The sequence below is a fragment of the Astatotilapia calliptera genome, chromosome 1 (assembly GCF_900246225.1).
Source record: "Astatotilapia calliptera chromosome 1, fAstCal1.2, whole genome shotgun sequence".
NCBI classification, from domain to species: Eukaryota; Metazoa; Chordata; class Actinopteri; order Cichliformes; family Cichlidae; genus Astatotilapia; species Astatotilapia calliptera.
The window spans coordinates 7,840,948-7,863,859 of NC_039302.1; the positions used below are offsets into that span (position 1 = coordinate 7,840,948).

At 38.7% G+C, this 22,912-nt stretch overlaps 1 protein-coding gene across 3 annotated transcripts in view; it reads left to right on the plus strand.

Annotated features, from left to right (window-relative positions):
* luzp2 (leucine zipper protein 2) overlaps window positions 1-22,912 on the plus strand; it is a 152,228-nt gene that overhangs the window by 111,295 nt on the left and 18,021 nt on the right. For 2 of the 3 annotated variants that reach the window (XM_026161602.1, XM_026161616.1), the window contains exons 6-9: window positions 1,571-1,633; window positions 16,485-16,547; window positions 21,109-21,183; window positions 21,736-21,903. In XM_026161602.1, coding sequence (XP_026017387.1) covers window positions 1,571-1,633; window positions 16,485-16,547; window positions 21,109-21,183; window positions 21,736-21,903 — 369 coding nt within the window. The remainder of the gene's footprint in view (window positions 1-1,570; window positions 1,634-16,484; window positions 16,548-21,108; window positions 21,184-21,735; window positions 21,904-22,912) is intronic. The other variant, XM_026161611.1, reaches the window with a different exon arrangement.

Below are 22,912 nucleotides of genomic sequence, written 5' to 3' on the forward strand. Positions count from 1 at the left end.
CACTTATAAATATAACTCTTATAAATATACTGGGTTTACCAAGTAGCTTTTCGCAGTACATTTTGCGGACAGTCTGGTTTTTAATCACATTAGAGACAGTCTAAACTTTCTCCTATCTGCAGATGCTGGACGACTGGGTCATCTGGAAAACTTGATGGTTACTTTGGGTTACGCATTAAGCTGGTTTAGGACCGATCTTATTACCAGATCAGTGCCAATTAAAAAAGAGAAATTCCCTTCTTATCAAATGCTGTTATTGCTTTCCAGCCATATTCCCGTCTGTCTTTACATCTCCCCTGACTGTGTCAGTGCAGACTTCCTTTTAAACATATTGTAAGGATTTTTCTGACTAAAGTGAAACTCTCCATTCGGAAAGGTCTCAAAGGTCATTGAGAGTGGAATTTCTCGAAAGAATATAATGATTAAGGCCCTAAGGCTTGAGTGGAGACTCTCTCCTCTAATTTTATAATTATGCGAGAATAGACAGGCTCGGCATACATAGCATTCCTACTCCTCCTCAATACTTACGGCAAAGGAGCTGTGTTAACCTTGTTTGAATATATGATCAGGCATGAAGACTTTATAAATGTGTATGATCAGTATGAATACACCCTCTGAGAGGAAAAAAAAGCCGGCATCGGCACTGGATGACAACACTCTCAACAAAAGTCATAGTTTTGTTCTCCTTATTTCAAAGCTGGCTGCAATAAATGTTTCTGTATAAAGAATCTGATTCTCTTGAAATCTCCTTGCTCAAGTATGTTGTAAAAAAATTCCCAGAACACCTATAGAAGTATAGTGTATACATAAATACATCTATAGTTTTATTCAGATTCAGTTCACAGAAAAAGCTCTTGGGTACAGCAAACCACAAACCTTATGGGTTTTACTATAAATGTTTTTTAATTGCTATTTGGATTCAACCATGTTTTGTAAATGAAGAAATTGAATTTGCAAGACAAGACAAAGCACATTGCATAATTTCTGCTGCCCTTGCACTTTGCAGAAGTTGTCCAATTAAGCGTTATGTTTTTTTCTTTTCTTTTCTTTAAATTTACATTTAATTGAATGTACGTTTGTTAATAATCTATAGATTTGGTTTTAATACATCAAACCTAAGTTGATGTTACAGGTGTTGTGTGTTTGGACAGAATCATTCACTTGTCTCCAGATTTAGATGTTAACTGGCGCCAACAGCTCATGACCCAAACTTTAGCATCTCTCCACCTACTACCATTCAAATGATTTTAAGACTTTACTGATCATGCTTAAAGTTCAGTGGGGGTCTTGCCCTGAGCTACGTTTTTGACCTTTAAGAGGCCTGCGAGCCAGAGTGCGCTCTCAGATCGTCAGACAGGCCACTCCTGACTGCTTTTAAGTCTGAAATCAAGAGGCAACCAAGCACTTGCTGCGAGGGCTCCTATATAGTCAATTGCCCAGCTGGAGAAACTGATGCCCACTGAGTCAATAGTGCTTTTTATACAGCACCAAAAATGCTAAAGCAACATGCAGTGCAGGCTACAGGGCAGATGCAAATGTCATTACCTCTTTTGTGTTTTCTTTTTTTCAGAACAAGAGCTTGAAAAACAAGCTGCTCTCGGGGAACAAACTTTGTGATGCCTATGCTGAGGAGGTAAGAATTTTCAATTAGTGCATTCTGTTTCACCTCGTGCATAGTTAATATTCAGGTCCAGCTATTTAATTGTCTATTGTTCATGAAAAGAGTGCAGTTTGTAACATAATGCAGACATAGTGCGAGCAAGTAGTCTTAACAAAGCATAAACAGTGCTATAACTGAGAAATACAATGTGATTGCTTTTAATTCAATGCAAAGTATTAAGATATTAAGATATATTAGAAAAAAATACATGTTTGTTTGTTTGTTTGTGTTTTATCTATGGCTTAGCTTATCATTTAGTTCATTAGTTGCTGCTGTAATAAGAAAACTCTTGATGCGACCTGTGTGTGGTGAAAGATTTATAAAGGTCCAGTTAAAGGTTAGAAATGATCCATTTTTGTCTCCCTCTCGCTGTCTCTCCCACTCCCTCACATAAACATACCCAGACACACACGCAAGCGCGTGCAAGCACAAAATCTTTGTTTTGGCAGTCCAGTGAATCTCAGAACAACTTGTCTCTAAGTGCAAGCTTTTTGATGGCTGTGCAGTGCAATCTGAGAAACTCAGGTTGTGGTGAGAGTAGCTTTGAGTGCATTTGGTCTGTGTCATTTTTGCTGTCACTTTTCCTCTTCTTCAGCTCTGCTTTCAGTTTTTTTTTTACAGTCAGCAGTGTCCATCAGGTCCACATCCATAGTGAGCCCTTGAGCTGAGCTTTGAACTGTCACTTTTGCCTTCCTGATGGCCAGTGCACACGCTGTAATCTAGCCATGCAGGATCTTACAAGGCAGCGAATCCTACAGGCATCCTGTTGACATGCTCGAGTCAGTGCAGTTGGTATTGTGTAATTATGGGGTTCATAGTTATGCAGTTGTAGAGCTGGTGATTCCATGCTTTTCCTATAGTCAGGCTACAGTATGTAGGATGACTTGAGATTTTTACTACCTTAGTGCACTGACATGACAGCTTGACTCTGTGTGGGGATGGAGGCTTTCTTGAGAAAGAGACCCTAGGCTAAACCTCCCTAAAGGCAGCATGAGACTTGTTTGATCAGTGCTGTAGATGATTTTATGAAGCTTTTTGAGTGACAGAGCAATTTCAGGTAAAAATGGCAGGGCAGCTATCCACCCTGGAAGGTATGAGTATGGAAACTGAGAAGAATTAGTCTACCAAATTTAGAATCTCTACCCTTAAAAAACGTAATTACTTTTTCTACATAAATGTTTCTAATCTTAATGTTTCTATTTCACAAGGGAAGCAGCTGTCTGTATAATAGGTCAAAGCTCCATAGCACTGCAATATGCTTCCTCCAAACTTGTATCAATCTGTCCAACATTGCTTAAATTCAGCAAACACTGAACATTAACACCTTCTTGAAAATTGTGTTTTATTTGCAAGGCTGTCAGATTGAATAGTGAGTATACTTGATAACAGAGTGGATTTAGTCAAACAAATGTTAGAACAGTATAGCTTAGCAGGAAGCACTTGCCTTTCCCATGCCTCAGTTCTGTCACCACAACTGTGTTATTATTTTTTGACCGACTGAATGAAGTCACTTGAGAGTGTGAATTATTAAATTCTGATCCTGCAATGTGGTTAACACAGAATAAGCCGACACAGCTTAACAGAGTTGTTTGGGGGGGGCAGAACACATATGTCTTGAACACCATCAGCCGTAACCGACTAAAAGATCATACTGCACAATGTTACGTGCTGAAGAGCTTTTCATTGACCTCGAAGTCAGCCCCAAAACTAAGGTTATTCTCAAGTCCCTAGTGAGATGTAGAAAATTGATGTTTAACATTACAGGCGCTTTTCCTTCTACAAATCTTCCAGCTAAAGATCCCTGACATTTCACCATTTAAGCTGATCCAAGCCATCATCACATATTCAAACTCTGAGTTGTTTGATGGCACATTTGACTATGCAGCCTGTCTGATTATAACACTTCAGGGAAGTGTTGGACAGAGTACAAATGCAATGAAGAGATACTGATTGAAGTTGTGGGTCACTCGCTATACTGAGCCAGAATTTTCATGCAACACCAAAGGCAGTCATCAAAATGGTGATAAATTATGTGCTTGTAGTTAATATACCATAATATCCCATCCTCAATCCTTTTTAATTCCAAGTTCCAGTCTCTGCCAGCTGGATTTTTTTTCTGAAGATCTGTTATCAAGGCTGGGAGGCTTTGAGATCTTTAGGGAACAAATCGCTACTAGACTTTTCTTGACCACAGGTAGATGGAGGTCATTGTCTTCAATTCCTTTGGGAGACTTTAAATGGAGGAGTAAATCAGAGAGAAGAACATTGTTCCATGTGCCTTCTTCCAGAAAGTTATTTATGTTTAAAGGGTTATAGAGTGAGCCTGCAATCACACTGTAATGATTGTGAAGTGAAAGAAAGTGATAGACTCTAAAGCTACAAAACAAATTGCCACAGGTAATTGCGAACAACATCATTAAAAGTTTTTTTTCTAGTGGCAAGAAAGTTACGCCTCCTCAAACATAATGTATCTTTAGAGAGTTTAGATTCTGATATACAGTGCAGGGCAATATTCTTGAGCCATTACTTAAGGCTCTTATGACCATATTTTCCTAGAAAAATGGGAAATAGGAACATCAGTTGATTAAGATGCGTGAGCAGGGATACATGGTAATACAGTACATTTGACAAAAACTGAGTTTTGAAGATTCTACTGTCAAAGACAATATTTGATGTAATCACCTTTATCCCTCAACAGTCTGACTTTATGTAGTCTTCAGAAAGAGTTCTCCAGATTTCTTGAAGGACATTTAAATCCCTTCTTTGGATGTTGTCTGCCTTTTGTTCTGTTCTCTGTCAAAATGGCCCTACGCTGCTTTAGTTATGTTGAGGGCCAGGCTCTGCGGGAGGCCAATCCATGACTGATAGTGGTTAATTGTGTGTTTTTCTATCCAAGTATGCCTTTATTGCATTGGTGGCTTTCTTGGGATCATTGTCATGCTGAAAAATTAAGCTGCTCCCAATAGATGGTACTGCATGCTGGATCAAAACCCAATGGTTTTTGGGGTCATAATTTATATTTGACAAGGTCCCCAACACCACTAACCAAAACACAGTCCCAAATCTTGAGAGAGTCTTCATCCTGTTTCATAAATGGCTGTAGACACTCACTGCTATACTTCTCATTTATCCTCCTTTATGCATATTGACAATGATTCATCACTCTATAAGATTAGTTGCCATTGATTTTCTGTCCAGTTCTTATGTGATCTGGCAAATCTCAGCCTTTCCTCCCTGTTTTTCTTCCTTATGAATGGCTTCTTGTCAGCCACTCTTTCACTGAGGCAACATCTGATTAGGCTTCAATGAACAGTACATGGACCAACTGAAGGGCCAGATACATCTCTCATGTCCTGTGTCAAGTCTTTGAAGCATTTTTCTGTATTTCTTAAGCACATGACTTTTAGATACTGAACGTCTGCCGTAGATCAGTTTTTAAGCTTCCCGCATCTTCCTTTGACCAGTTTCCTCAGATTTTTTTGAAGGTTCAGTGCATATCATGCAAAGATACGTTTACCAAGTTTTCACCTGATAGCTCTAGGAATTTACCTTGTTAGTGTAAAAGTACTGATTCATGTATTCAATACTATGTTGTCTTTGGTCTTAATGTGACTTTCTTACTAGGCTGCTAGTAACAAAGTGTCTAAAGCTTGAAGTGTCTTTTTTGCTTGAATGGGTTCGTAGGTCAGTGTTAAGTGGCTTAACAAACAACAGATACATTCTTCAAAAAATGGTCAGCTACAAGGACTTGTCCAAAGAAGAACTTTGAAAGACCTTCAAAAAGGATGAAGGACTATTGACAAAGACCACTTCAATTAAACTGATGTGTGGTTCAAGACTTTTGAATAATACTGAATGTTTGGTTTTTTTCCTATAGAGAATCATTATTCTATTATTGATTATTTGTAATAATTATTGCCTTTTACAGTGTTTTATGCAAAACATGAATCTGAATACCCACCCAAAACATCAAAACATTCAATAAACACTGAACAACATTATGTAATTTGTCTCTAGAAATGATGGTTTTATCTTCAAAGACCTTTTTAGTTATGTCACAGTCTGGCGAGGGCAGACTGTATGAATTGAGAAAAGGACCCAAAACGCAGACTCCAAGGAACAGGGAACAGAACTTGAAATGTTAACAAAAGGCGAGCCGTTTAATATGGCTGGTAGAAAAGGTACAAACAAAGGGCAAGGCAAACTGAAGCAAAATTAACACAAACCTAAACTGGGGAATCTAAACAAACAATAAGAAAAACCTAGACAAGAAACTTGGAAGCATGGCATGGCATCGGAAACATGGCGTGGACAACAGACGACCTGACAGTCACACACTGAAAATAGAGGACTTAAATACACAGCAGGTGATTAAGGGAAGTGGAGACACATGAGGAAACAGCTGACTAGGATAAACATAATGATGCACAGGCAAGAGTAAAACTAACCGCATGAGCACAGAACAAAAGACCCCTTTTCAAAATAAAACAGGAAACATGCAGACTTAGACACGACAACCAGAACTTGACAATGTAAGACACAGACATGAAACGCATGAAGAGCAGGGGAGATTTAACATGGTTGGAAACACGAGGGGAAAATAATAACTAGAAACACTTAGGCATAATAATACAAACTTGATAACATAAGACACTCAGCATGAAACACGAAGGGTGAGGGGAAGCTTAAATACAGGGGAAGAAAACACAAGGAGTCTAATAACCAAATGAACTTAGATAACCTAATGAACAAAATAAACTCAAACTTAAAACGCTGGGTCAAAAGACCCAGGACCATGACAAGTTAAGGTTTTTTCTTTTTTTCAAAGCACTGAGTCAGAGATTTTTTTTTCTCATTTTCTTTCCTTGCTGTGATAGCTTGTGATAGCATCTTTGAATCTTAAATCAATTCTTTGAAGCAATGTCCAAGAAGTGAGATTAGGCCTTTTTTCAGCTGGTCTCAGATAAACTTTCTAGGAACAAATTCCATTTGTTTTCACATGATACATTTTGGGATTTTGTGTGAGCAAGTAGGAGCATGACTTTTTGTGTGATTTTTGTTCTCATCTTGAGAACTGGGAGTCTTGGGAATTACTGTATTGTATATTGGAATACATTTCATTTGGTGTGGTAATCGTTTTTACAAAGCTGATTTAACTTGTACATATTTTTTTGTGAGGCTGATCCTCCACCTCGCATAGCAAGAGCTACAGTATGCTCTTAATCCATGTGCTGCTGTGAAAACCACTGAGCCAAAAAGACTTCAAATTACATGTTAACAGCACCACAGGGGTTTTAGTGAGATGCATGATCTTGCATGCATATGTACATGATCCTTCCCTACTGTAAATTTTGTGATTTTGTACTTATATATTCGTTAATAATCATCAACAAGCTAAGTATTATATTAAGAAAGGAAAGAAAGGAATGAGAAAAGAGAAAAGAAAAAAGAAAAAAATATCTATTTAAAAAAACACTCCATTGGCCACTCTTTTACCTTCAGAACTGTTTTAATTATTTGTGGCATAAATTCAGCAATTGGTCCATGACTGACAGCAGCACAAAGTTCCTGCAGAGTTATTGACTCCACATCCATGTCATGAATTTGTGTCATGGTTATGTTGCTGGAATTAGCCATCAGAAGATGGCTAAGAAGATAAAGGGATATAACTGGTCAGCAGCAATATTTAGGTAGGTTGTAGCATCTTCTGTAGTTCAAGTTTGGTGAGCCCTTGTGAATTATTAGCCGTACCTTCTTGTTCTTAGCTGACATGAGTTTCACCCAGTGTGGTCTTCTGCTGCCATAGCCTACCTTCTTCAGAGTTTGATGTGTTGTGCATTCAGAAATGCTCTTCTTCATATGTTGGTTATAATGAGTCATAACTAGAGTTATTGTTATTTTTCTTTCAGCTTAAAAGCAATTTTGTCATTTTCCTCTGACGTCTTAAATATGAGAGCTGTTGCTCTCAGTAGACTCTCTGTAAAACCCTAGAGATGGCTGTGTGGGAAAATGCCAGTACATCAGCAGTTTCTAAAAAAAAATATTCCAGACCAATAAGACCACACCATGGCCAGATAGACATTGTCACTTACAGTAAATCACTTTTCTACATTCCCATTCTCAGTTTGAACATCATTACATCTTCTTTACCATGTCTGTAGGTGCCTTAATCAACTGAATTACTGTCATGTGATTCAGTGATTGGATATTTGCTTTACCAAATATCTAATCAGTAGTTAAACAAATGTACCTAACAAAGTGGTCAGCCATGTATTTTCTGCTGTTAGTGTAAAAGGAAAGCCCTTGATTTAGAACAAAATACTTTTCGTTTTTCTTGACTAAAGACTTGTATCGAATCTTGAGTTGAGAAGACGTGTGTGGTTTACGGCTAAAACTAATACTTCTTTTTGGCATTTTGAGTTGTGGCATAACATGAAAACCTAGCAGTACCGAGTGGTGAGGCTAGTGCCAGGTTTACATTTTTGTAAGGAAAATTAGTAATAATTCATCAAAGCAGTAGCTTATTAATCCTCTGATCAGAGAATGATTGATGGACTTTTTCAGCTTTAGCTTTGGGGAACATACTTTTCTCAACAAATATAGGCTTTTTTTTCTTAATTTTTTGGATTTTGGAATTGTGGTTTTGAGGCTTCCTGCACTGTATTAGATAATATTGCCATCATATGCATTTCTTAAATATTGAGGCGACACCAGGCTTTATATTTAATATTATTCTCCTATGAAATAACAAATATAATTGTCAGAGTATGTGAGAGTGCTGCCAAGTCAGTTGATCAGTTAATCCAAACTCATTTCTTCCATCTGGGCACAAGGAGCAGACAACTCCATTCAATATTATGAGGGTTAATAGGGCTAATAAGACTCTTGGCTGTGTTACTCAATTTGCCTGAGCTTCATTAAAAAACAGTTCATTGATGTGTTATCATTTGCACTAAATTGATTTAGAATAGTTTCAGTAAATCTGACTTTACTGTATTTAATTGTAAGCTAATCACATTTAAAATCCTTCTTCTCACATACAACATCTTGAATAATCAGCTCCTAATTTTAAAGACTTCGTAGTTCTATATCACCCAACACAGCACTTTGACCTCAGACTGCATGCTTACTTGTGGTTTGTAGAATATGTAAAAGTGGAACAAACTCCCAGTTTGGATTTGGGAGACAGACATCCTCTCTTCTTTTAATATTAATCCTAAAACGATACTTTTTGATAAAGCTTATAGTTGGAGCTGGATCAGGTGACCATGTACCAACACTAGACTTCCACAGTATGTCACCCACAAACAGTCACAGCTGATGACTTCCTTTCCCTGCGCCTGGTTCTGTCAGAGGTTTCCTCATGTTAAAAGGGCATTTTTCCTCCCCACTGTCACCAAGTACTTGTTCACAGGGGACTGTGTGAGCTTTGCCTTACAATATAAAGTGCCTTGAGATGACTTTTGTTGTGATTTTGCACTATATACAGTGGGGCAAAAAAGTATTTAGTCAGCCACCGATTGTGCAAGTTCCCCCACCTAAAATGATGACAGAGGTCAGTAATTTGCACCAGAGGTACACTTCAACTGTGAGAGACAGAATGTGGAAAAAAAAAATCCATGAATCCACATGGTAGGATTTGTAAAGAATTTATTCGTAAATCAGGGTGGAAAATAAGTATTTGGTCAATAACAAAAATACAACTCAATACTTTGTAACATAACCTTTGTTGGCAATAACAGAGGTCAAACGTTTACTATAGGTCTTTACCAGGTTTGCACACACAGTAGCTGGTATTTTGGCCCATTCCTCCATGCAGATCTTCTCGAGAGCAGTGATGTTTTGGGGCTGTCGCCGAGCAACTTTCAACTCCTGCCACAGATTTTCTATGGGGTTGAGGTCTGGAGACTGGCTAGGCCACTCCAGGACTTTCAAATGCTTCTTACGGAGCCACTCCTTTGTTGCCCGGGCGGTGTGTTTTGGATCATTGTCATGTTGGAAGACCCAGCCTCGTTTCATCTTCAAAGTTCTCACTGATGGAAGGAGGTTTTGGCTCAAAATCTCACGATACATGGCCCCATTCATTCTGTCCTTAACACGGATCAGTCGTCCTGTCCCCTTGGCAGAAAAACAGCCCCATAGCATGATGTTTCCACCCCCATGCTTCACAGTAGGTATGGTGTTCTTGGGATGCAACTCAGTATTCTTCTTCCTCCAAACACGACGAGTTGAGTTTATACCAAAAAGTTCTACTTTGGTTTCATCTGACCACATGACATTCTCCCAATCCTCTGCTGTATCATCCATGTGCTCTCTGGCAAACTTCAGACGGGCCTGGACATGCACTGGCTGCAGCAGCGGAACACGTCTGGCACTGCGGGATTTGATTCCCTGCCGTTGTAGTGTGTTACTGATGGTGACCTTTGTTACTTTGGTCCCAGCTCTCTGCAGGTCATTCACCAGGTCCCCCCGTGTGGTTCTGGGATCTTTGCTCACCGTTCTCATGATCATTTTGACCCCACGGGATGAGATCTTGCGTGAAGCCCCAGATCGAGGGAGATTATCAGTGGTCTTGTATGTCTTCCATTTTCTGATGATTGCTCCCACAGTTGATTTTTTCACACCAAGCTGCTTGCCTATTGTAGATTCACTCTTCCCAGTCTGGTGCAGGTCTACAATACTTTTCCTGGTGTCCTTCGAAAGCTCTTTGGTCTTGGCCATGGCGGCGTTTGGAGTCTGACTGTTTGAGGCTGTGGACAGGTGTCTTTTATACAGATGATGAGTTCAAACAGGTGCCATTCATACAGGTAACGAGTGGGGGACAGAAAAGCTTCTTACAGAAGACGTTACAGGTCTGTGAGAGCCAGAGATTTTCCTTGTTTGAGGTGACCAAATACTTATTTTCCACCCTGATTTATGAATAAATTCTTTACAAATCCTACCATGTGAATTCATGGATTTTTTTTTCACATTCTGTCTCTCACAGTTGAAGTGTACCTCTGGTGCAAATTACTGACCTCTGTCATCATTTTAAGTGGGGGAACTTGCACAATCGGTGGCTGACTAAATACTTTTTTGCCCCACTGTAAATAAACCTTTATGGTATTAAATTGAATTTAATAAGATTTTTTTTTATTGTTGATTTTCAAAAACACTGAAAATACAATCATTAAATTCTCATTATTGTCATGGTGTGTCATATAACAGTGGGTTAACTTCACCAATACCAAAAAGCTTCAGTTGTCTGTTATATATTAAAGCTAGAAATGTATTTATTTATTTATTTGCTTTTTATCCATTTCATTGGAAAAATGTCATGCAACCTTCCCACAAACAGACAGTAATATCTTCAGGGGAAACATCTGATAGCTTACGAAACTTGAGTCAGTGTCAAGGTTAAGACCATTCGGTAAAGGAGTCTGACACGTAACATTAGAGATGTGATTTAATCCATTGCACATCTTTTCCTCACCAGAACGAATTTGTCACCTTTTTCCCATTCTGTCAAATTTATGGTGTCATTATTTGGATGACGGATGTTGTTACACTTCCATATTTCCGCCCTGTTATCATTCGAATTACCTTTCATTGTTACATTTGGATTAATGGAAGCACTGAGTAACCCAAACCTCACATATGCAGATAAGATATAATATGCTGGATTTGGGAGGATTTCCTGTAATGAAGGATTTCAAGGTGAATGGCCTCATGTAATTAATTCTACGGGGCTTTGTGAATAGAGCAGTGTGCCATCGTCATCTTCTGTGTTTTGTGGCAGTTAATGAGCTAGGAAACATATCAGAGTCTTTCCCAATGAAGCATCCCTTATTTTAATAAATGCTTTTTGCTTCCATCCATTATTAGACTTTGGTTGTGTGTGTGTGAGAGAGGGAGTTGTGGAGTTGTTCTAATAACATGTGTGCAAATCCGACATGAGCAAAACTAAAAGTCCATGCAGGCCATTCCTACATTATTTAAGGTTGATGTTACCATGTTTGTGTGATAGCCATTTATCAGTATCACTGTTTTAAACTTTTGTGTAATCAGGTATGAACTGTGCTTTGGCCAGAACCATTTACCTTATATGCATGCGATATCAACAGCTGTGTCACTCATATACGTCTCATCATGTACATCCTTGTTGTTGCTCCTTGTTTCCATCTCTAAGTCTTAAAATATTAGTTTTTCATTCTAACCTCTCAATGAGCACTGAAGCTGTGATTTATGAAGTTAAATTCCATATAATATTAGAATTCCTCCTTACCAAATCAGAAATGAAAGCAGATTTGTTTGGCTTCTTTGATAAAACCTCGTTTGGGGAGATGGGTGTTTTTAGCTTCGGTGATATATCCTACGATACAACTGATTTGTGTAAAGGGAGCATACAAGAGCAGAATCTTGAAATAAAAAAATAAATTTTTATCTCTATATCTACACTGAATAAATCAGATTACCTTGACTGGAAGGATTGAAGTGACATGTTTGCTTCAGACTGTACGACTCTGGCTCGGAGCCAGTCTCCGTTCTGCTCCAGCTAGCATGCTTCAGCCATACACACTGTACAAATAGGACAATCTGTTTCAGTGCAAAAGGAGACAAATCTGTGACGCTGCTGTGTTCCTGCTGCAACTGCACTTACAATGTATGATGATGATGATGCCGGAACACTTTATCTGTCATATGTTGGTGTCGTTTCACCTTTTTTGTGCCTCAGGTCTCAGTCACACACGCCTAGAGATTGATTAGGAATTCCTGGTTAGTAAGCCCTTGGCAACTTCTTGTCGCTAGAGTGGTGAGTGGCTTCTTGGGGGTTGTTACTGGGTCAGAAAAGTAGCCTGCACAAAAAACCTTCTTGTGATTGCTTAAGTTGTTTGTAGGTTGTTGTGGTTCCCCATAGTTTGTATGGTTGACGCTGATTTCTCTGCGAACATTCACTAGATGCAAACCACAAATGGTGATTGTTCACCTTCAAAGTAAAAGCTGTGTGTTGACATCAGCATACTGACATGCATACAAACACATTTTCTCATTTGCCCGATAAGGCAAAAAAGAGAAAAAGAAAAAAAGACATTATTTATAGCTGCACTAAGTATTTTATATTAATGACAGATTAAATGACTTTGTATAATGAGAAAAATGTTCCTCGTACTAATAAATCCATGGAACATTATCACTATGCTCTGCTGCTCCCTTCACAAGAAATCCATGGATTCCTAAAAAATCTGAAAAGTTAAATGATTTCTGTAAAGTTTGAGCTCTTAAAGAAACCAATTGCTTCCTCAAAACTATCCATCAAAAGGTAAATATACTAAAGACAAGGCAAATGAGACTGAGCTGCACTTTTCTTAGTGGATGGTTTTGAGTAGCTCTGTGTTGGTTGGTTGCATCTTGTTATTGGAGGAAAAGAACATAAATATGATGACTTCACTTCACTATATTTAAACTGTGAACAAGCAGAAGAGATTAAAATAAATTGATTCAAATAAAATTTAAATTTCATCCATGTTATTGGGTCTTTTGTACCCTTATTTTTATTTGTATATAATACCTCATAAAAGTATCCAATGGATTATACAACTATCGATAAGAGACAATGTTATTGGTTTACTTTTAAATTGAAGTTAGCCACTTTATTATCAAGTGGATCAAAAGTACTTTGCCTTCCATCCATTTTTGATTAAGTGCTTTGGTTGCTTTACTAAAATGGCTGAATGCGAAAATATGTGTTTTCATTTGGGATCGAGCCAAAATTTGCCAAAGAATAAAGCAAAGTAGAGGAAAAAGAAATGAACATAACAGTCATGAGGTCAAGGTACAAGCTAGAATAGCTAGAATGGGAATTTATTAATCAAGTTTAATATTTTTTGGACAAATGTTGGGTGACAGAAACAAGCAAAAACTCAAACTGTATACAAGCCAACCCTGAGAAATAACACATAAAGGAAAGCTCCATATAAGAAAGCCCAGTAAATTTGAAAGAAAACACTGACTGGAGTTTACTAATATGCATATCAACAATTCACAGTGTTTGTTGGTAATTACACTTGGACAGCTGTAACAAAATTACATGCATTTTTTTGGTAACTCATCTCTGTTCACAAAAAAATAGACAGTTAAAGGAGGACATCTCCTCACTGTGAATGGAGGAAGCATAGTCATCCGTACAGGGTTCATTTGCTGTCTCTTGCTCACAGTGGCTTGAATTTGTGCAGAGCGCAGTGAAATCATAAAATTATCAAAGCATACTGGAGCAAAACATACTGCCTGGGGGTCTGCAGGATCTGTCTCAGTTGCAGGTCATTGCTACAACATCCAGCCATCCATCCATTTTCGACCACTTATCTTTGTATGGTTCATTGCGGCAGCAGTCTAAGCAGAGCTGCTCAGGCCTCCCTCTCCCCAGTCACTACCTCCAGCTCTATTGGGTGGGTGTGAGGGTATCGAGGCCAGCTGCCAGCTGAGAGATGTAATCTGTTGTCCTGGGCCTGCCCTGGGGTCTTCTCTCAGTTGGACACGACCATAACAGCTGAACTGGTTTTACTCAAAGCGGAGGAGCAACAGCTCTACTCCAACTCAAAATGACCCTATCCCTAAGGGGTATCCCAGAATCCCATGGTACCAGCTGATTTTTGCTGCATGGGTCTTATTTGTTCTTTAAGCCATATCCCACAGATCATGGCCATAGGTGAAGATAGCAGTGTAGATGAACCAGTAAATCGACAACTTCACCTTCAGGCTCAGGTCTCTAGTCCCCACAATAGTGTAGGGTCTGCTTCAATGCCTACACAGGACCAATCTACTTGTCAATCTCTAGCGTAGTTCTACCCCCACCTGAAAACAAGCCCTCGAGATACTCCTACACGTGAGAAATCAAGTCATCCCCGACCTGAAGCACACAAACCATACTATTCCAGGTAAAAAACATGGCTTTTCTAACATTATAATAAATAAGTATTTGGCATTTCTAAAGTGGCCTCCCACTAGTCCAAATCTTAACATTTATGGAGGCGACTGAACACACAGTTTGGACAAAGTTAACCTTAACTGATGATTTGGGGTATAAACTGCTTGCTGGGAAATCTGCTTTTCAAAATATTGAATAGTTATTGTATAACTGAAAATGCTGTTACACTGAGAATCAAACAAATGTGTGGTTTTCTTTCATTAAATAGTGAATGATGGGCTCCAGCTGCTCTTCTGAGTTTTGGCTTTATTTCAAGGTCATTGTTGTCAAGCACATAACTTCCCGCATTCACCAGGGCTCTATATGCCATCAAGGCAGGTAATGGAAATATATTTTGAAAAGTCTCTTTCAGTTACATCAGAGCTCTGTCCCATTACTGTGGCTTACAGGATTCCTTACTTAGTAGCCAAGGTAACTAGCCTGCTAACTGTAAAGCTTAACAATGTTTCAAAGGCTTTTCAATGTTTCAGTGTCCCTAAAAATAGGCTGAGAATTGGACCACAGGAGACACTCACATAGTTTATTTGGACTAAAAGAAAATTGAAAAAAAATGCTTTGGCAATTCATAGAGTGCAGTGCATTCAAATATTTGCATTTATGAGTTAATACTCCACAGCATATGATTCTGTGGCCTTTTAAAGTGAATCATTCTATTACCGGTGAGTATCTCAAAAAGCTCCACTTAACCGATGCAAATAAAATTAATTTGCTAACATTTTATTTAATGACCCGGTTCACAGGGGGGAGAAAAATACAGGCTGAATAATTTCAAATCACATACGTCTGTGAGACACAGTTGTAAAGTTTGCTCTGTGTTTATTTAACCTAACATCTTGTTTTCATGTGGAGCCCAAGGATGCAGTTTTTGAATCCAGTTACACAAAACAGTGAGAGGTGTCCTGGGACATGGAGTCACCCTGGGGAGGAAAAAAAATAAGATGAAGAATCTCATATATAAAGGCAAAGGTGTTTGTACACAAAACCCTGTGAAGTGAATTTCTCCCTCGGCATTGTGTTCAGTGTGCTTTAGTAAAAGAAAATTAGACCTCATGTCACATTTCACCTGTCTGTGCCAAGGAAATGTAGAGATAAATAAGGCTGAGACACAAATATACAAAGAAAAGCTCTCAGGATCTGGAATATTAAAGCTTGGTTAATTAAAATGAATTATTAACCTAATAATCTTTATGTTTAAAACTTCAATTCCTTAGGATTCAAGTTGAAGCAATTCTGTTTGCATAGCATGCTGTATTGGTTCCGATCACAAAAGGCTTTACAATACCTGTGCTCTGAAAACATCATTCAGCCTCGTTGAGGACTCTCAGAGTAACGCTCTGTTCTATCCCGTGTGGAGGCTTTCAGTGTTCACACTCACATCATGAGCAGCTTTGAGGATGGCCATGTATCAAGCTATCTGGGGTACAGTCTCTGTGCTCAAGGTGCCCACTGATGTGGAGCAGCAGAGTGAATGTCAGGCATGTTTGGGGGTGGCAGTGAAGAAGTGCTCTGTTTGTGTGAGTGGCTTAACTGAAGGCGGGCGAGACGCTGTCACAACCGAGGAACCTGCACGTGTGTGGCGATGGTGGCAGTAATGTGTGTAGTGGGAGTGAGAATTCAGGTTTAGACAGTGGGCAAGAATCCAGTGCATGACGGCATCATTGTGTGGACTATACAGTTCAGTGAAGGGTAGATTTGATATTTTCTCCCTCTCAGTAGGGCCTTCCTTTAAGCCAGAGCTTTGCCTAGGGAATGCTCACAAAGGAGTCTTCTGCTGCAGCTGGCAGAATCCTGCTACGTGATCTAAAACCAATTTCGCTATTTGAATAAGCTAACACTTATTTCCTTATCTTCCTCTTGCAGTCCAAAAAAATCCAGGCTCAACTGAAAGAACTGCGGTACGGGAAAAAGGATTTAATTTTTAAGGTAAGCTCAAACTGAAGGTGGGTGGCTTTATAGTAGCTCCAGACCAGGGGTAAACAGGTGCTTCATACCGCCTTCAAAGGATGATCCCATCACAGAAGGGGCTCTAATTAATTCAGGCTGCAATTATAAACTTCCATCCAGCCAAAGCAGCACACGGCAAAGTCAATCCGGCAGCTCTTAGTGAACATACCAAATTTCGTCCTCTGTTTCCACCTCTGCAAGATTCACCCCATCCTCTTTAATCTTCTGTGGTATGTGGATAAATGGTTTGGACAGCAGTGGATGAAGTTGATACAGAATTATGCATTAGATCATATAAGGGAACCTTCAAGACAAAATTACAGATGACACCATGTATTTCTACATTTCAGGGGTAACACCCATTTCAGGGAATCAGATATGTGCCTCTTCCTCACGTACTTCCTCTGCAAGCACAATAAAAACAGTGGCAGTGTTGCGTATTATTGCCCACCCGTACATACTCCATTGCCCTGTGAATTGCGAGGACTAAACGTTCTGGGATCTGAGCGCTCACATAATATTTATTGGCATTTACTGGTACAAGGACTGACCTTTCAGGCCTTGTTTGTGGTGTTAAAATGTCAGTTGACATTTTTGCCACAATGCCCTGTAATGCCATTTCTTATGTGTATGTTTTGATGCTTTGAACACATCACTGCTAAAGCTACGTTAGACATAAATGAATAAAAAAAGGACTCTGTCCTCGAGGATAGAATTTTATGCTTCTAGCCCTACACTTGAATATATTGTCCCTGGATGTCCTGTTCTTTGTTCTATTTCTAGTCTCTGAATGATTGATGCATCGACTTGTTTGCTTGGTGTCACTGCTCGTAAATCGTTGTCTCTAAATTGCATCAGTCAGTCATCCAAAACAAAAAAAAACTAAAACGTTATTGCTCAATGTCACCAAACATTTCAAGTGGATCTTTAAAACATTACGGTCTGTAGTGATTTGCAGCATTAGACAGATAAGGCTAATTTGATCATTCTCTTTATCTTGTAAAAACAGTCATCTTTCGAAGATGACAGAAATGGCTGCTTTTTTTCTCTGGTGGAAAGGTCAGGGAGAAATGCATCACGTCCAATCCCTCTGGCTATTCCTGAAAAACTCATCTGTATTCCCCATGTGCTGTGATCAAAAGCCCAGCAGGGGCCAAAGGAGGGGGAAGTGGAGGAGAGTCACTCAAGATACAGAAATGTCATCAGCATCACAGGGGGGATGTCAGTCAAGGCACCTTGACCAGGAGGCAATTGAATTGGTTATGACAGCTGTTGTACCCTATCAAAGTGCCTTTTGCAACACAATGTCTTGGTTTAAAAAAAAAAGAAACAAAGAAAACAAATTTGCAAGGTTAGATACAGCAGAATCCCCAAAACTTACATTTATGAAAGCTTAAGAATACCTTTTTTTGTTAATTAGTTAGTTAGTTAGTTAGTTAGTTTCTCGTTTTTCATAGTAAAATACAAGAAAATGCAAATTGATTAAATGCTACAGCATGTTTCCTAGAGTAACCTAGAGTACCAGGAAAAAAAGCCAGCATTTTTAGTGCAACTCTTGTCTCAGGTATAAGCTGTACAGTTTCCCTCGCTTTTCATAAACATGTTACTAAAAAAAGTATTAAAAGAAAAGAGAGCGACTTCCCTGCATTTCCCTACGAGACAGTATTTGTGGCAGAGGAGCCATATTCAAGCTTTCACAGTGTACTCTTCATTGCGACACTAAAATTACCCCCAGAGCTGTTTCTTTTTAAGCTTAGAAAAAACAGATGTCGTCACACGCCTCATCTAGCCCAGTGGACAGCACCCCACTGACCCCACACCTCTATAATGGACTCAGCACAGAAATATGAAGCCCTAGACTTGGGGGCACTAACCCTGAAAGTCAGCATTTCTGGGTCAGTGCCGTTGCGCCAGCAGAGCTCAAAGGACTATCCACTGATGATGCTCTTTGTAATGGATGTAATGGCCTTTACTATAAAGCTGTGCACATAGGATTTAGAGCTTTTAGACAACAAACTAATATTGAGCCTCATTTAAAAAAATGTACTTGTGAGCAAAATGTGTGATTCCAGTGTGTATTAATGAATATCTTAATTTGCCACAAAGAGATTTTATGAGGCTTTTACAAAGCTTTGTGACCATGAACTGTGCCTGATTACCTTAAGACTCCATCTGACTAAAACTCCCACTACATGAACTTCTAAAGGTGAGATCTGACTCTCTGGCTTCAGTGAAAACCCATAGGACTGATTGTTGCTCTGTCCTTGAGAGTCACTATACGACTCATCTGTCAGAAAGGATTTAAACACAGTTCCTACCGCCCCATTGAGTGGTAGAACTGACAGACATGTTCATCATTAAAATAACCACTTTGCTGGTAGAAACTGACATGAAAATGAGATGAAATCAGTGAACATGCCAAGCCTCCCAGCTTTTTCAGGACACTCATCGAGGCACCACACACCACAAGTTGATAAAGCTTACCAAAAGCTATCAATCAGTCACATCACCACTCACTAAAATTTAATACACTTGAGAGGGATTGTAGTTGCTGTTTGTTGGGTTACCTGGCCTTGGATATTTTAGAATATAAGCCTTTGTAGTTTATCATTTCCGGAGGCAAGTAAAGACATCCGATAAAAGTTTATGGCTTAAAGTCCATCACCAAGGCCGGTTTTACACAGGCTGCATGCAAATGATCCCAGCACGGCTTTCTTTTTTTTCTTGTGGATGAGTTTATCAATAATAGAAGACTTCTCAGAAGAAGCTCTGTTGATCATCATAAGGAGTTCATTTACTAAAACCAGCCCTTCTGTGTGTGCTGTTCAGTCCTAGGATTAACGTCTAAGAAAAACTTCCTTTTTAAAGTTTGATGGTTTTAAAGGGTCTGTTTTTATAAATGACAACATTAAAATATTCTTCTATCCAAGAAGCAGATCTAATCCTTTTCAGTGCTGCTGTGAATTAACTCATGCTTATATGGTTTCATATGACTTCTAGGGTGTGCATAAAATGCTTTAAAAAGACTAGAGGTTTCGTTTTCACAAAAACTTAACCAAGATTTTGTCAGATTAACTAATTAATTATCACTGATTAGGAAGGTTACTGAGATCCCTATTGTTAAGGTGAATTGTTTGTCATTTTTATGTATACCATTTGTACATAGTTTTAAGGGATTATTTCTGTCCTCCCCTCCCCAGATCCTTAAGATTCTGGGAGGGGGGCGGTAGTGTTTTTTATCACAGGAACACCCTTGTGAAGGTCTGTTTGATGTGGGGAACAACACCTATGATCAGTTTTAATAATCGCGAGGAGTCCTCTGAGTACTGTCCAATCCACATGTTGTTCAGTGCTCGAGCATTGTGTCCACTGTATCTGATATCTTTATGTTTCATAAAGACTCATTATGAGACTCATTGTTTTTCAGCTCCAGTCAACACAAAATACTCTACAATGACAAACACAGCAACAGACTTTTTAGCGTTTTATTAAATCTAAAGGACAGTTGTATCCTTTTCAGTTCAGATCCTTCACTTTCACTTAGTGCCTGGCTAAAACACTTCTGGCATTTTTAAGAGTGAATCCTATACTTGTATTTTCAGGTCTTCAGAATTACTTTATGCCGTTCTACATTAATCTTTCCCTTTATGACTAGTCTCCTGGTCCATATTGTGGAAAAACATCCCTACGGTGTGGTGTTGCTGACACTGCGATGACTGTTGGGATAATAATAATAATGAAGTGATGCTCACACAAGCTTTTTGGAACTGTGGCCATCTGACTAAAGGATTTCACCTTTAGTGTTGGAGACTTTTTAAGGGCTTTATAGGAAACTCCTCATGGGCTGTGATACAGGGAGGATTGGCTTCCTACCATCCATAAAAAAGAACAAATATTTCCACAAAAGGATTGCTGGGATGCCTATCACATTGACAGTGATTCCTGGTTGGTCACCTGATGAAGGCCCTTTGCCACAAAAAACTGTGTATAGCTGAGGAGCAATACCAATGTTAGTAAACAATTCACTCAATCTCATGGCTCAGTTTTTCACTCTGACATACATAATGAGTTGTGAAACTTTATATAGTTATATCCCATTAATTCAGTGAGGCACAGGTGGAAGATCAAGCATCCCGTGGATCATTGTTAGGAAAGTGTGCAAAACAGTCCAAAAACAATAATCTTTGCTTTGTCATTGTGGAGTTTTGGTTTGTAGGTTAATATGGAAAACATTAAGTATATACATTCCAAGGTCAATTTAGGATAAAATAAAATGTAAAACTTAAATTGAATGCAAATTGATTGAATTAGATGTGTGTGCATGTATCTGTGTGTGTGTGTCAGGTTTTATAACACATATTTTAAAAAGTAAGAACAAAAGTGATGATCTGCAAAATAACAAAGAGGAGCTTCAATCCCTTGTGCTATAGATTTTTGCTATCGATATTGCTGAAGATATGGGGTGGAGCTGGAGAAATGCTTTACTTGCACAGTACAAAGAGAGAGGTTCAGCTGATTCAAAACTCGTGTGTTTCTGCAGGGGCAGCAGCTAATGGACTTGGAACACAAGTTAACTGTGGCCAAGGAAGAACTGGAGAAGACTGCGCTGGATAAGGTGAATAACACAGGGGACGGGGTGTCGCCGATGAGCGATGATGAGCGAATGAATAAATTATGTGAAGTAATATTAGTCTGCATAAAGACCTTTTTTAAAGAGTGGATATCTAATGATGAAAGTAAGTGCAGAAGTTTAATAGCATGGTTGTCATAGCAATTTTCCCATCACAGTGTTGAGCTTCAACACATTGAACACATGCACCAGATTTATTTTGTGGGGGCATTATTATTATTATGGATGTGCTAAGTTGAATGAGTGAAAATTGCACGGGGAGAAAAGAGCTGATAAAGGTGATATTAACATCAGTTAAGCCTGTCTATTAGTATTGATGAAAAGCAAATTATTTTTAAATACACATTACTTCATATTGCTCTATTGACTTCTTAATCTTTACGTCTTGCCTAACGATGCCTTCTAGCTTTTCTGAAATCACTTTAAAGGATGTGAGCAAAATGGCTCTAATGCTTAAGTAAATTTCTCATGTGGATGCAAGGCAGTGTGAGTGATTCAGAAACCGTCTTGTTTGTGTGTAATCTTGTTTGGGGACAGGAGTCTCAGATGAAGGCGTTGAAGGACACAGTTCACATCTGCTTCTCAGCCGTCCTGCACAACCAGCCCAGCAGCAGTCACAGATTTCCCACCTCCCCCACCCACTTGTTCAGATACTCATCGCTCATCAACAGCTCTAGAGTCACCTTTCAACAGCCACATGCCAAGGTAATTCAGAATTCATTGCAGAGCTCCTTTATTTTATTTAATGTTTTTCAAAAAGATGAACTAGATATTGTAAAATACAACTTAAGAAATAAACATCTAAAAATTAAAACAATACTACAGCATTGAGTTGTCCAGCTAAGTTAATACCATCTATTAAAGTTGCAGATGGGCTATACTGATAATGTTTGCTGCCTAACTCCAACATTAACCTTGTGTTTTATTATTAGCCATAGTCACTAGCTGCTACTTTAATGATAACTTAACAGATGGCTAATAGTATTTAAATGGCTAACGTCAATGTGTGCACTGGTCAAGATTTATTATAACTGTTTAATACTTAAGTGATGCAAATCTTCTCAAAATTCTTCATTAACACCGGGATGTCAGTCGTTAAGATGCTTTGCCAGATTTGTTGTGCTACTCTTCATTTGTTCAGCTGATAGTGAGGGGAGGGGCGGTGTGCAGGCACCTGCAGTGTGTCATGTAGAAGAGGTGAAGATTGCACCGTTGCTGTCATACTGTTACAAATTAGTATCCTACCCTTTAACAATTTTTAATATCAATTGTGTGTGAGTATCAAATTTCTTGAAAATCCTACTCTGTACATATGCTAGTTCCAAGTTCAACAAGTTCCTTCACATTTGCAGATCTTTTCCCCTACTATTATCCATTACCATTATTATCATTATTACCATTATTATCCATCCTCATTGCTGGAATGATTAATAGTGCCAACTTTCAGTATCCTACTTTTAATTTTTACTAGTGCATGTTTACTTTTCTTGATTTTAAACTCCCTCAAAAAACATTAAAACAGTCAAGAACACTATTACACTAAGAAACACAAATACCTAATTATGGGAAGTCATATATAAGAAATCTATATGAAAAATTACTGCATTTAATTGCTTGCATTTTACATCGTCTGGTGAGGAAACTTGCACTTACAAAAACATTATTATTATTCTTTTCATATTTTCTTTTTTTTTTCCTGATTTTGATGCTAATC